Consider the following 16155-nt stretch of genomic DNA (forward strand, 5'->3'; position numbering starts at 1 on the left):
ACAAATATGGAAGAAATTCACGTAAAAAAAAAATGAAAGCACTTGAAAATTATTATAATGTTTTTCAAGGACTGCAACGATTTTTTAAGGACTTTTAAAGACTTGAAAATGAACTTTTTCCCAAGGACTTTCTAGGAGGATATGAACTCTGTCCCTATACGCCAAAGCTTGACAAATCCCAGGCTCCAGGCTATCATGGTGACTAGAAAATCGCTATTGGCACCAAACATTCTCTGCATGTTATTGCTAGATTGGAAAATAACAGGATGACAAAAAGAATTTCTTATTTCACTGCAGTGTGCCTTTCAACATGAGCAGGAGGTGGGTAACACTCCAGTTTCCAAAACTTTTTGTTCCATCCCCAACTTCTGAAATTTTTTTTCTCTCATCACCCCCTGGACCTTTCCATCGCCCCCAAAGGGGCGATATTGCCCACTTTGGGAACACTGATCTAACTGATCATAATAATAACTTCAATAATAATAATACTCTGTTCCCATTCTTCTAATCAGCATCACCGAATAATATTAGCCCAACTCCTTGAGTTGTCTGAGCAATAATTTCATGCTCGGCTCTCTTTCACACCTTCTGTAGTCTTGTAATTTTTGAACTCCGGATAATCCACCCTGGGATAATCAAGGTCCTACTGTACTTTAATTTCCTTAACAATTCTTGTTCCAAACAATGTTTGTTGTAAAAGCTTTTGGATTCAAGAATATCTGTATAAGCCTTTGATGTACTTGCAAAATGCCTCCAAAATTAGAGAAACTGTTAATGAGCTAGTACTTACCAAGAAATACTGATGATCTGCTACAAGTTGAGCCTTGATGAAGGATGAGTAAGGATACAACAATCGGACTTAGGCATAGATGGCGGCAGGCCCGTAGCCAGAAATTTTGTTTGGAGGGGGAAAAATTGGTAGAACAATAGATTTGGTCATCTTTTCTCCCTTTTCAGACATTTTCTCTTATTTTGGGGGTCCCCCCCGCTTCGGATTTGGATGGCAGTATCTATGGCTGAAAATTTCAAGAAAGTTCTCACGCCCCCCCCCCCACTCAATTTCCAATACATCTGGCTGCCCATTCGTGTGCATGTTTGTGTTATATGTGTGTGTTTTTGTGTATACTCCGCCTCGCTCCAGGGCAGTTGTAGATACATCATGCTACTTCAATAGTCAAAGCACCGCTGAAAGGACCCCGCTAAATGACTTCTCTAGAGGGGTGTACTGTACACACAATGAGGAAGGAGATTGTACAGGAAGCGATATATAGACCCGTCCACCAATTCCCACCATCCACCATTTAACAAGTGAAGGAGGTTCAGCGATTCTGTTGAACATTTTTCTCCTTTTTTTTTGAAGCTCATAATAGGTATCTGCCACAGCCGTAGTACAGAGCGTTCAAGAGGATTCATTGATGGCATTTTCTTCTCCTGTCACCAGTCGATCTACAGAGACAGCAAACAATCCTCAGCAAAGAAAAAAAAATTTGATTTTTTTCTGTGATAGCCCTTTTCCGATGCCCTAAGCATGTGCTTTGTTTTCCTCAAATGCTTAATCCTGCCTGTTGCGACCCAATGGCTTTTTTTTTATCACTCCCTACGATAGCCTTTAACCAAGCGCTTTGCCTTGTTCTATCTACCTGGTAAAGCTGGTTGTCTGGAATAACTATTATATGTTCGTACAGGCCTGTGACTAGGCTGGGGCAACCGAGGCATTGCCCTGGGGCCCAAGAAGGCACGCTACGACCCTGTGTTCATGGAAGAAAAATGTCACACTAAACATGGAAAGAAAACCTATCAATACATAATTTTTTAAAATTAATTTTCAATTTAAAATCCTATATAAGGATGACAGCGAGAGTCTTGACAAAGTACAATACAGACCTCGTTGTAACGTCAACACTATTAACGTCATCAAGCACACATTACACCAGTGGTTCTCAACCGGGGGCCATATGGCCCCCTAGTGGTCAGTCTGGGATACTTAAAAAGGGCCACGGAAGAAAAAGAAAATGGAGAAAGGGGCCATGACAGGTGGTTTGGAGGGCTGTAGAGCTGAGAAGAAAAATTAAGGTGGGAAGAAATAAAGCTTTTATATTTTTAGTGACTATACACTTACAGAATCCAACAAAGCCACCCATAAAACCAGGGCCGTCTTTGGGCATGGACCCACTCGGGCCTCACCGCCTACATTTTGCAGCAGGTTCCCTAGGATGGGGTTTTTCGCAGGCCCTCAGCTAGATTTTTCACAGACCCCTCCTCTATATTAAATTTATAGTGTGAAAAACGAAAATGATGAAAACCATATCAGGCTCCGGGCTGCAGCTCTGTCAGTCCCACTCTTGTGAGGGGTAGTGCCAGGGGGTCTCATGTCCATAAGTGACCCCACCTTATATTTTGTATAGTACAATAAATATTGAAAATAAACGGCCCTGAATAGAACTCCGACTAGCGGGGAACTCAATAAATTCTAGTCCACTGGTCTGGAGACCAATCTTATTTGCGAAGTTTTCGTTAAGTATAAATTCACTGAAAAAATCAATTCAATACGTATAAAGAATCTTGCTTCTAGATGAGGGTCGAAAACTCTGGATAAGACAGGGGAGTCACGAATAAAAAAATATGGTTCAAAGGGGGCCACGGGCAAACAAATGTTAAGAAACACTGCATTACACTATAAACATGCCCCTCACCACCCTGGGGAACGGGACGATTCCTCTTTTTTTTCACACAAAAAATTCACTATAGAGTGGCCCGTGAGCCCATCAAAGAACCCAGAATGAGACTCTGCTTTAGGATGGGGGAATGCTTATATCGTCCCTTTTTTTTAGTGCCTGCCAGCCACTTTAATTAGTGAATTGGGACTACTTGTTACCAAGTTATCCCCGCATATGGTCATTTTTATTTGGTCTCCGAGTGACGTTATACCGAGGACTGACTATTTTAAGATTTGTTGAATTCTAAATAGACAGATACATTTTGCGTCACTTATACACCCATATTGTGCATACATTTCACTGTTTATGAAGGGGTGGCGAACCTGCTTCCTTGGGTAATTTTTACTTTTTCACAATTGAAGAAATTCTTTTTAATTTGTGAGTGATATTTTTCATATGAATGAATGAGTCTCTTGTAACCAACTTGTAGGCCACACGCCCCGCACACCGACAATGTCTAGTATGCCTTCTTTACAATGACTGAGTGACAGCTTTTAATTGAATTTGTTTAAGTTTCCGCTAGGGAGGGGGGTTCAGATGTGGCAGTGGTTCCAGTGCTGCCAAGGGGTAGTAGGGGGTATAGGAATAGGATCCACCATTTCAATATAGGCCTGAAGGACATTTGCTCCTCACTTGGGGTCACGTTCTTGGAGCTTCCCGCATTTACCGATAGGTGGCTTCGTTCGGATGGGATCCATCTAAATAAGAGGGGGTCTGGGAGGTTTACGATAGTCTTAGGTCAGATTTTTTACTCCCAGACCACGTAGTCGGGAATGCGGGTTAGTTAATGATAATCACAACAGTGATGGGGAATTACCCACCTCTGACTTGGATGGCTTCTCGATTGACACTAAATCACCGGGAAAACTAAAATGTGTGTTAATAAATGCCAGGAGCTTGGGTAATAAGAAAGATTTTTTAGAAACTATGATAGTTGTGGAGAGCCTGGATCTTATAGCCATTACAGAATCTTGGGCAAACGATGGGGATGAATCTTTCTTACACATCTCAGGATACGATACTTTTTCGAGAAATAGATCCGATAGGAAAGGGGGTGGAGTGTTGATATACGTGAAATCCTGTTTAAATGCTAGAGAGTGTAACGTGCAGCGAAGTGATATTGAAACTGTATGGGTTGAACTTGAGAACAAAAGACGTCATAAACGTATTCTTGGGGTTTGTTACAATCCACCGAATAGGGATCAAAACTACATCGCTAAATTGCATGATGAAATTTCCTACATGTGTAAGCGAAAGAGGGTTCTCATACTAGGGGATTTCAATTACCCAGGTATTGATTGGGAGAATCTTTCATCTGGAAATCAGTATGAAAGAGACTTTCTTAAGTTGGTGCTCGAAAAAGTTTTGTATCAGCATGTATCAGAAGCCACTAGGGGTACTGCTATTTTGGATTTAGTGCTTACTAGTTCTGAGGATCTAGTTGAACATGTTTCGGTGGGGGGAAGAGTTTTCTTCCAGTGATCATCGTATCGTCAGATTTCACTGTAAGTTTTCCTCGTGTAAGGTTGATAACAAAAGACTGGTTCCTTGTTTTCGGAGAACTAACTTTGATGTTTTGACAGGAAGGTTAGCGGAAGTTTTCAAAGACTGGTTGGAATCAGTAGGGGTGGTAAGTCAATGGGAAGAATTTAGTATGAAGCTGTCCTCTGTTTTGCACGACGTCATACCCTTTGTTTGAAAAAAACGTGTTTGTACATCGCACCCTCTATGGTTCACGGATAGCATGCGGAACCTTTATCTTGAAAAGAAAAGAGCATTCAGAGAGTATAAAAGTGGACGAGGTGACCTATCATTGTTTACTGATAAAAGAAGACTGTTGAAGAAAGCGATAAGGGATAGTAAAAAGGAAGTTGAATCTAGGTTGGCAGATAACATTGGCTCTGACCCACAATCATTTTTTCGATACGTCAATAATGGATGTAAGGGGACAGTTGGCCTTCTCTCGATAAGAGGCTCTAGGGTAGATAGCAATGTAGGCATGAGTAGTGCTTTCAATGACTTTTTCGTGTCTGTTTTTAATGGAGATAATGATATTCGATATACGGGTGTTGCATGGGGTAATAAAACCCTCAACGATATTCAAGTAGAAGACGTGGAGGTCCTAAATCTTCCAAGAAAAGTATGTGCAAGCAAAGCACCAGGACCACATCTATCCCAGGGTCCTCAGGGAATGTGCTAATGAATTGTTGGGGCCAGTCACACAGATACACAGGAGTAGTGTTGCTGAGGGATTGGAAACTTGCTAATGTTGTTCTGATATTTAAAAAGGGTAGTAGAGAAGCGGTGTCAAATTATCGTCCAGTGAGTTTGACAAACTCCCTCTCGAAAATTTTGGAAATTATCATCAAAAGGCAGTTTGTGAAGTGGATAGACGAGAATAATGTATTGTCGGATAATCAGCATGGGTTCAGGAAGGGGAAGTCATGTTTAACTAAACTCATTTGCTTCTATGATTACGTGACTATGGCTTTGGGTAAGAGCAAAAATGTTGACGTTGTTTACCTTGATTTCCAGAAGGCATTCGATCGGGTCCAACATGGCAAACTCTTGAAGCGTTTACACTAGATTGGAATTGGGGGCAACTTGCTCAGTTGGATAGAATCATGGTTAAGAGATAGGTCGCAACGAGTTATGGTGAACAGAGAATTCTCTGGTTGGACAGGCATCACAAGTGGAGTTCCTCAAGGAAGTGTCCTTGGCCTCATGCTTTTTTCACTTTTTATCGATAAACTCGATCAGGGTATCGATGGGATTACTAGCAAATTCGCAGATGATGTGAAGCTAATGGGGGTAATCGGGAATGAAAGCAATATGGAGTTGCTCCAGACCAACTTAAACAGGATTGCAGCATGGGCAAATGAATGGAGCATGACATTTAGCGTTGATAAGTGCATGGTCGCTCATTTTGGTTTGAACAACCCACAGTTCTCTTACGTGTTGAATGGTGTCACTATCCTGGATGCAACTAGGGTCACCGATTTGGGAATTCTCATTGACGAACGGCTTAGGTTTTCTGAACATCGTTCAGCGGTGGTCAAAATTCAGCGTTCTGCTTAAGTCATTCTTCTGCTGTTTCGAGGCTTAGTTCGTCCTGGACTGGAGTATGCTGTAAGGTTTTGGAGACCATACCTACAGAGAGACATAGACTTGGTTGAAGGGGTGCAGAGAAGAGCTACGCGTGTCCTTATTGGCACACAGGGCTTGAGTTATGAAGAGAGACTTCATTTCTTGAATATGTTTACATTGGATGAACGCAGGTGTCGAGGAGATATGATCGAAGTGTTAAAAATTTTCAATGGGATGGATAGGATGGACCATGAACTTTTAGTACACCGCCAATCGATTGCTTTTACAAGGGGACACCAGTATCGATTGGTGAGGGACAATGCAAGGCTATGGTGTAGCAGGGAATTTTTCTCTAATAGGGTTGTTAATAAATGGAATAGCTTACCCCCGGAGGTAGTAAATTGTAACACAATTGACATGTTTAAAAATAAATACGACAAACATGTTGGGGTAAATCGAGAAGCTATTCATACTTAGAATAAGACAACCATAAGTATTCTTTATGGGCATTGCATAATATTTTATCATGTGTATATATTGTTTATAATTTGTGTTAATTACATTTTTAATTGGGTTGCTGTATTTTTGAAATATATGACATCTATATTTTTATGGGCATCTTTTTATCAGCCACCTCGTTGGGCATTTTGCCTGTTGTGGCGTTGTATTTGTATAAGTTTCATTTCTCATCTTCAAAACACCCAACCAGACAGGAAGAAAACTTGAAGCCGTGGGGGGGGGGGGAAGTGTAATTAGGATCCTTGCAGCGCGAGGCAGACATTATTTTACCACCCCTACAACTACTTTAAAATTTGATAATTTTATAATGGTGTTCTTTGTTCCCACCTAAAATTGCCACTCCCTAAATTTTGCTGTCGTCCTCTAGTTCCGGCCCTGCCTAGGGACTGGGGCTCCTTTGACCTTTGAAGACTGGACACAACCCGCTTCACATCTCAGAGGGAAGAATACCTGGAGGACGAGTGTTGCCGAAAAAGTCATTTTTTTCACATAATCAACACTTGTCAACGAGTGGATCATTATATACAATAAAAACTCAACTATAAAATCACCATAATCTTCTGAAGTTCTTGAAGAGCCGAGGTTCTGGCCAAAGGGCTTTTGAACCTTTGAAAATTGCTTATTTATTTTTAGTTCCTTTTTTTAAATCAATATTATAATTCACTTGTTTATTTGCTTCTGTGTCTCCGCCAGGACAAGATGACTTTTCTTTCCGAGTTCACTTCAGCATAATATTCAGAAAATGTTTCCTTGATATATCTTGGGCTGAGAAAAAGCCATCTCTCTCTCTAAAAACCGTCCCACCTGGAGGCCAATTCCTGAATTTAACAGAGGTTACTCACATGTCTCTACTTCAGTGCCTCACACCACAGTGAATGAAATATGGAAGGCAGGGTTGTGTCTTCAGTGGTGTAGATGGTAGCATGCTTGCTCGGTATGCAAGAGGGCCTGGGTTCGTGTCCCAGCGGAGACAAGGTGACTTTTCTTTATGAGTCCACCTCAGCATAATATCCAGAAAATAAAATGTTTCCTTGATATATCTTGGGCTGAGAAAAAGCCATCTATCTTTCTATAAACCACTTCTTTAATTTATTTTCCTTCGAGATTTCAATAGTGTCACTGATTTATTGAATTTATCAATCAGGGCATTTTCCAGTACATGGGAGAGAACTGATAAGACTGGTGCATATAGTTTATTGCTGATTCCGAACAACAGCGTTAGACTTTTCATACATTCATCTGCCTCACAGAGAGGTTGGGGAGCTAACTTTTTCGTGGGGAACTTCCTGCAGTAGCAGGCAATTTGATGATCTCATCTTGTTTATTTAATACAGTTGATAGTCGTTTTTACCAACCCGTACGGATGTGAAAGTTAGTTCGTAAATTTGAAAGATGTTTAAAGGAATAGTATATTGATTGTCAAATGTATTTTTACCAGAAAATTTGTTCTTAAAAACATGGCACTTGTAAAACTGAGCATTAACTGTACTTGTAAGTATGACACTTATTCATTTGATCACACCTGATGCTATGTATATTTCTATTTGTAAAAACACCAATGAAGATATTATTCTGGTTGATGATTTAAGGTATGCTGAATGAGAGTATAATATGAATGTAAGCAGTTAAAATTTTGAATAATAAAAATTAATACTTTATTAGTACAATGAAACACAAATGAGAGTTTTTTAGGAACCTTATTAAAAAATAGATACATCATATATACATAATACATGTAATGCATAACATAAATTAAATTTTAAACTTTTTCTTCTTCACTATGCATTGCTTATTATCACCTTCTTCATCCTAAAATATATATACACAGAAACAGAAAGAAATTTTTTTATGTAAGACAGAGGAGAATTTTGAAATCAATTTTTAAAAATTAAAAATGTCTTTTTGTTCTTTATAATACAAATACAAATACAACGCCACAACAGGCAAATTGCCCAACGAGGTGGCTGACTTAAGAACATCATGGATCCCGAGCCATTTTTTGGAGGCCCTACCTACTACTGCTACACCACACATGCACCCCCCCCCCACCGCCGCGGAACCCCCAACGAATCGGTACATGCGTGAATGTGCGTGTACGTGTAGTGAAACCTGACGTGAAGTTATTTGTTTCTCTGTAATGCTTGTTATGTGTAGTGCTGCCATCTGCCACCAGTTTTTCTAACTATGAGTGAAGTGTTATGATTGAATGATTTATCGTTGTAGGACTGTTGCTCTTTGTGGCGAGACTTTTTAACGGGGAGATCGGTTCGCATTTGCGCCTTGAAGTTGGGAACCACAGAAAACCAACTTCAGCCGACCACCACTGTGGGGTTCGAACCCGGATCCTCGCATCGCGAGTCCGTCACTATAACCACTCGACCACCACAGCGGCTTCGCCGTTCTGAAGTGGGGCATAAATTAGTCTATAAATATTTAATATAAATAATCTGAATCTGACTTGACACTACTGTCACTGTTGATATGATTGAAACCTTTAGCACTAAGTTTCTCAAACTTATTTGTTTCACAGCTTATCCTCATAAAAAACGTTTTGTTTTTTCCATCATCCCTGTTGTTAAGCCCTCCAATAAAATCTCATGTTATATCTTTAGCTTTCACCTCCCTCCCCAAAGGGATGATATTGCCTACTTTGAGAAATATTATTTAGCAGAAGACTGGCACAATTCTATTGCTAGCCCAGAGTTGGATTTATCACCATCTGGGCTATCGATGCTGATTCTCAGTGAATTAATACTGTCGTCAATATAAAAATTTAGAATTAAACACCAATTATAATTTCCCACACCATTGGTGCAAAAATAAATGACCAAGTTAATGCTTACATGTTATGGACTTATAGCCTATTTATAAGTATAGGATCAGACTTGGGCAGGTGAGGAGAATGCAGCTGCATCCAGGGCTCAGCATGGATCATGGCCTCAAAACTAGTGAAAATAGTGACCAAATAGTGACCAAAATATTTTTAGAAAGACCAAATGAACAATGAATTTTGACTATCGCCAAATGAATGAATTAAAATCGAATTTCGTTTTTACTAAACTTTGCATTTCAATGGAACTCTTCAAAATTAGTTTTTTTACATAATAGTGTGAAATAATTAAATCAAACCCATTCTGCTAATCGGAAAAGTTTTGAATAACTTTTCAAATTTATCAACAACTATGTGTGAGAGTAATTACATTACGTCATTTATAAGTAACAGTTGCAATGCCTTTCCCCCATGTTGCTTTCCACAACCCACCTTAAAATCAATTTAGGCAGGAAAAATTTCTTAAAACAGGAAAAAGTTTTCATATTCAAAGAAGAAGAAAAAAAAAATAATGAAATAACAAAGTTTGATGAGAGAATTTGTCCCACATTTGTTCTAGTGGATTTTGCATTCATGATATGCTATGAATGACAGTATACAAAATATACTCAAACGTTTTTTTAACCAGAACAAATTTTATTTACATACCTAGGTTTGTATAATATGTTCCGACAGATGTGTTTTTTTTAACTCTTTGAGCCATTACAGCACAATTAAGAGAGAAGCAAGAGCAGCAAATATTTCTTATATTCACTGTTTGATATCTCCGATTCTGTATCCCAAATTGGCTGTACATTCAACAATGACATTAGAATCTATTAATGAACCGTTCAAACCTAATCTGCAAAAAATATTTCACGATTTAAAGTGTTTCAATCCAGACTATCACTGCTAAACCATCTTTTGAAAATGCAGAGATTTGAAGTAAATGTTCAAGACAAAGTGGTAGAAATAAATTGATTTTGTCAAGCAAAGTTTATTGTATCTATGTTAACCACTCAAAAAGTAATGAAGATTGGTAATATCAGCAAAACAGATATATTCAACACTTATTGGCCACATCTCCTGTTGAACATCAAGAATATTTTTATAAGAGCTGCATGTACGACAACAATCTCATTATTTTTTTATTGACCCAACCTATATACAAATACGGGGTGATTATAAAAAAACTATCCCCACATATGGGCCCCTAACTATCATACCATTCACAGAAACTGAATGAAATTTTGGCATAAAGTATTTTGAGGTATGCGCTCAAGAATGATATGGAAAACAACAGTGTCACTCTAACAGTTACGGTTACAGTGAGAAAATTTCGAAAATATCAAATGGCAACACCAAGTTTTTTGTATTGGAATGCAATCTCCATACTGAAAAACACTAAATAGCGTTGGAATGGCACCTGTAGCACGAAAATCCCTGGAGCTAGGCAAGGAAAAAGTAAAAAGGACTTTGCCGTGCAACAGAGCATTAATGTTCGTTTCATTCGTCACACCGTTTCTTCGGCTGAGATCCCAGCCTGATTAGTCCTCCACAAGGTCATGTGGAAAATTTGTGAAACACAATAAAATGCTTTATTTTATGCTGCTTCTCTGTCCTTATTGGTTGTTCTCACTTTTAGCCTATCTACCGCCGGTGATTTTCATGCTACAGTTGCCGTTCGAACACTATTTAGGGTTTTTCACAATGGAGATCACATTCCAATACAAAAATCTTGGTGTTGCCATTTCATATTTTCGAAATTTTCTCACTGTAACCGTAACTGTTAGAGTGACACTGTTGTTTTCCATATCATTCTTGAGCGCATACATCAAAATACCTTATGCCAAAATTTCATTCAGTTTCTGTGAATGGTATGATAGTTAGGGGCCCATATGTCGGGATAGTTTTTTTATAATCACCCTGTATACATAGAAAAATGCTCTCTCTTTTGATCTCAAAGAAACTGCAAGTGGAAGGAGCTACATACAGGGGGTTCTGTTAATGGACCGACAAACTAATAGTGTTGTTAGTAGACATCAAGAGGAACAAAAATTGCATGGAACATGGTGTCCCAAAGCACGTTGAGAGGGTGAAAATCGTGAAAAACGCATGTAGGATCAGAGTCCAGAGAAGACGAAAGGTGGATGTCAGTTGATCACTGAATGCGTTCACGAGTTCTTATGGGGTCACCTTAAATCACTCGTTTATGCGAGGCTTGTGGACACACCGGAGGATCTCATAGCGCAGATTGTCGTCGCTGCAGCAGACATCAAAAGCATACTTGGTATCTTCACGAGTCAGGGATTCATTTTAATGTTGTTGTAGACCGTGCAATGACGTCAGCGGCCACCACTTCCAACAACTTTTGTAATAATTAATCAAATAAATCTTTTTGTAGTTATTGTATTTTTTGTCGTTCCAGCATGACGTCAAAACCTGCATGCGTTTTCCACGATTTTCACCCTCTCAACGTGGTTTGAGACATCATGATCCATTGCAATTTTAGTCCTTCTTGATGTCTACTAATAACCCTCTGAGTTTGTCTGTCCATTAACAGAACACCCTGTATATGAAACTTAGATAACACTGAAGTAAAATGAGATCGAAAAAGTTCTTAATTTAGAAATTAAAAATTCTAAAGAATACTTCATTTTGGTGCGATTTTGAAGAGAATGAGTAAAATGCTTCACTACACAAATGCCTAATTTTGAACACAAAATTGGGAACAGCTTAATACTTAATGGCGATCAATTTTTGGCAAGAAAAAATTTTGTCAAGATTATGTTTTATAAATCGCTGAAACCTTTCATTCCTAGTCAAAAAGTACACGACTGCAGGGGTGAAAAATGAAACTTTGATTTTTGTACCAAGAAAAAGTTTGTTTTTGTAGTACTTTAAAATTTAGGCAGTAAATAAAATGCACAGTTTTTATATACATATATGCAGTATATAGCGTACACAGTATTACTTTTACTTCAGAAAACTGTGCTATCACAGCTCAGAAGAAAAAGGGGTGTGTCCCCCAAGGCACAAAATATGAATAAAACTTTCTATAGAAACATTTAAATTTTTTAAAATTTTTATATATATCATAAAAAAATTTAGAGACACTTCTTGATATAGGCCTATTTGTAGTTTTACATTCCCTATAATAATCAACAAATGTAAACATAAATACTAACATATGGCATTTCGGATTTTAAAAATAGTTAAAAATTACAATAACAAAGTGAGTGTTTTCAGATTAACACTAGGTTTACCAAGAGGTCATTTTGACCCCTCTGAGAAAACTTTTTGTTAATTTTCATCAAGATTGTAAAAAATGCTTCATGATAAAAAATAATTATTATAAATGATGTAATTTTATTGAGGTTAGTTTTTTGTACTTAACTTCATAATAGATAGGTCAATTTATATTTTTTCTAATTAGATACAGAAAGGGGTCAGTTTGACCCCTTTTGGTACCAGTTTGGTAGAAATAGGTATATGTCACTTCATGGTAAACCTAGTGTTAAGATTGGAGGTTTGGTAATCACTAATTAAAAAAAAAAGTGGCCAGAGGAGACTTGAAAAACACTCATTAGAAAAGTAATAATTTTTCTTGTTTTTACCCCTGTGCAAGCCTAAGTTGTGCTTTTGTTCTCTTCAGTTTCAAACATTTTTGAACGTTTGATCTTGCTTCTTTTACCAAAATTTACCCATTTCATAGTTAGCAGCAGTGTTTTTCTGTTGCGAATTTCTAATTAAGCATAAGCTGATGAAATTTGTAATTATCTCCTCATTATTTTCAATGTCTCACTGAACACATCTAATCTACCATCTGAATGTAAAATTAATAAGACAATTCCTATCCATAAAACATGTTCACTGTCCCACCCTCTCAATTTTAGACCTATCGCAATCACCTCCTCTTGCTGCAAGCTTTTTGAACACAGTTTAATTGAAAAGAATATCCGTACCTACCTCGACTCGATTAACTTTTTCTTTTCTAACCAACATGGATTTAGATCATTGTTATCTGTATCTACCCAATTGACACTTTTCATGCATGACTTATCAGACACCATTGACAAAACCTTCAATCAGATATCATTTTCCTAGATTTTTCTAAAGCATTTGACAGGGTGCCCCATAATAAACTTTTACTGAAACTTTCAAACCTTGGTCTAAATGTTCAACTGCTGAAATGGGTGGAGGCCTTCCTTGTTTGCCATAGCCAGTTTGTCTCATACAAGGGCCAGAACTCCCCATTCCTTCATGTCAAGTCTGGCACACCCCAGGGTTCGGTCATCTCACCATTACTATTTCTAATTTATATAAATGATCTACCCGACTCCATAAACTGCAGTATCAGACTCTTCGCTGATGATTGTGTCATCTACAAAACTGGGTCCAATCTTTCCAACCAAGAATCTCTCCAACACAACCTCAACATTATTTCGGAATGGTGCTCAACCTGAGAATTGCCCCTCAACTTCTCAAAAACTGTTTTTATGAAAGTTACCCGTAAAAGAATTCACCACAATTTCCCTTACTCGATAAACAGTTCTTTGTGTGATCTCTGAGGTTTCCCATTTTAAATACCTGAGGATTACAATCTCTTCTGATCTCTGTTGGAAAATCTTCACATTGATTATATTTTTAATAAATGTCTTCAAAAACTCCTTTTCCTTCGCCGTAACCTGAAAAACTCCACCCGTCATGTCCGTCACTTGTGCTACCCGACATATATTCTCCCTGCTCTCTCCTATGCCTGTGAAGCCTGGGATCCCCATACCCAAACCAACATAGGCGGAGATAGACTTGGAAGTCTGGGGGGGGGGGCATGATGATAATGATGTCAATTCGTATATACATTTATACATTAGATCAGTGGACTCCACCTTGCCCCCCCCCCCCGTATCTCTGCCCATGCTATCCAAGTCCACTCGCTTCATTTTTTTAACTGTTGGTCTTCACCTGTCTTCATATCGGAACTCAAGCACCAACTCAATATCCAACCGCTTTCTTCTCTTTGACTTATCTCTCATTTAACAAAATCTTCCATGGGTTTTTAAAATATATTGACACATCTACCATTCTAATTAAACCCTCACATTTTTCTGTTAGACTTGATCATTCCAAAAAACTTCAGCCCATCTTTGCCTCTTCGATTGTCACAAATTTAGCTTCTTCCCAAGAACTATTATCAACTAGAACAACCTACCACCAAATATTGTCGATTGTACTACGATTTCCGAATTTTCCTGTTCCATCAATCGTCATTTTCATCGTACATAACTTCTGCATCCTCTTGTATAGGCCTCCGCCAAACAATATTGAATAAATAAATAAAAAGTGTCTTTTTATGCTCAAAGTCTCTTTGAGTTTGCTCTTGATCATTACCTCAGTTTGATTCAACATACTTTGAGATGGCTTATTTTGCTGGGTCATTCTTAGAATATTTACTAAAACTTTTAAAAAATTTAATACAATGATTAAAAACTATAAAACTAAATTTGTAACAATATTATTTTAAATTATTTAAACTATTAAATTGAATAAAGAATTTAAATTATTAAATTAAATAAATTTTAATTATTATATGTTGAGGGAGGGGCAATCCACCCTCCCCCCATCAATGGCAGAGCCTACTGATGTATATATACAGGGTGATCAGCGAATAAGCCCTTATTTCAAAATTAAATATCTCTACAACAAAGATCAATAGAATTATGCGGTAAACGGTACGTTTATTAGCAAAACTGTAAGAATGTTGTACAGAAATTTCGAAAATGTAATTTTTTTTTTAATTTTTTAAAATTAAAAAAAAAAAAAACTGGAGATTTTGGGGTTCCGAAAATCCTCATTTGTGTGAAGAGAAACCACTGCATTCGCCTAAAGTTACTGCATGGCCTAAAGTTATGCGCCATGTGTGCTGACAAATTGTTCCAAAATTGTAACGTAACGTTCAGTAGTAATCGTTTCTCGCACGAAGAAGGGGCAGATAATGCCTCTGGCGCATACTGCAGCCCATGCAGTAACTTTAGGCGAATGCAGTGGTTTCTCTTTTATTTTTAAAAAAATTTAAAAAAAAACGAAATTTTCGAAATTTTTGTACAACATTCTTACAGTTTTGCTAATAAACGTACCGTTTACCGCATAATTGTATTGATCTTTGTTGTAGAGATATTTAATTTTGAAATAAGGGCTTATTCGCTGATCACCCTGTATGATGTATATCAATATATGAATTGACATACATCATCATCGTGCCACACCCCTAAGACCTTCAAGTCTATTTCCACCTATGGCTGGACTGGGAAGGGTAGTGAATCTACTCTTTTCCTGTTAAAAATTACAGGTGGAGGAGGGGGCACAAAAATAATACTGCCCTAGGGTGAGGGAGAAAATAAACCAGTTTTGAAATTGCTGCTTGGTTTTTGAAATTTGTAAATATATTTTTTCTGCACACAACATACACGCCTGCAAAAAAAAATTTACTCCATCACCTAGAACCAATATAATTTTGGCACCCCCCCCCCATAATTTTTAACAGAAAAGGGGACTCCGTGGCCTTCTCCAATAAATTTCCCATGAACCTTGTAAGCGCCACCATGGCGACTTTTTTCGCACTAAGGAATCACCGTTTCGCGGTGGTCAATTCAAAATGGCTGACAAAGGGCGCATATAAAATTACAAAAATATATAATTTACAATATGAATCAACCTAATATGTGGCAATGTGTGAAAATGAATAGAAATATGGCGGAAAATTAGGATAAAATGAACACAAAAATTGAATCAACGACATATGGGGTTTATAAATGGCGTTGATACATAGTTTACGGATGCTGCTGCCAGGATTACCTATTTGAGCCACGTTAGCACTGACTCCTCCCGTAATTTTGAACGAATAACAACAGTGAATACGCCTCCACCCAGGGCACCCGATTTACCAATGCCGTAATACGTTTTTTTTTCACGACGGAAAACGTAATTTTACTGCCCCTTGACTGTGAAAATCAATAATTTTAG

General features: G+C 37.9%; 1 protein-coding gene across 1 annotated transcript in view; it reads right to left on the minus strand.

Moving 5' to 3' along the window:
- Positions 1-7954: 7954 nt before the first annotated feature.
- The window catches only part of LOC149074171 (non-homologous end-joining factor 1), a 77809-nt gene continuing 69608 nt past the window's right edge, over positions 7955-16155 (minus strand). The window contains exon 9 of the mRNA XM_089246668.1: positions 7955-8132. Coding sequence (XP_089102794.1) covers positions 8076-8132 — 57 coding nt within the window. The 3' untranslated portion in view covers positions 7955-8075. The remainder of the gene's footprint in view (positions 8133-16155) is intronic.

This window comes from Pholcus phalangioides, unplaced genomic scaffold, assembly GCF_987345545.1.
Source record: "Pholcus phalangioides strain wild (caught in Gottingen) unplaced genomic scaffold, Ppha-v1.0 ptg000017l_1, whole genome shotgun sequence".
Classification (NCBI taxonomy): domain Eukaryota; kingdom Metazoa; phylum Arthropoda; class Arachnida; order Araneae; family Pholcidae; genus Pholcus; species Pholcus phalangioides.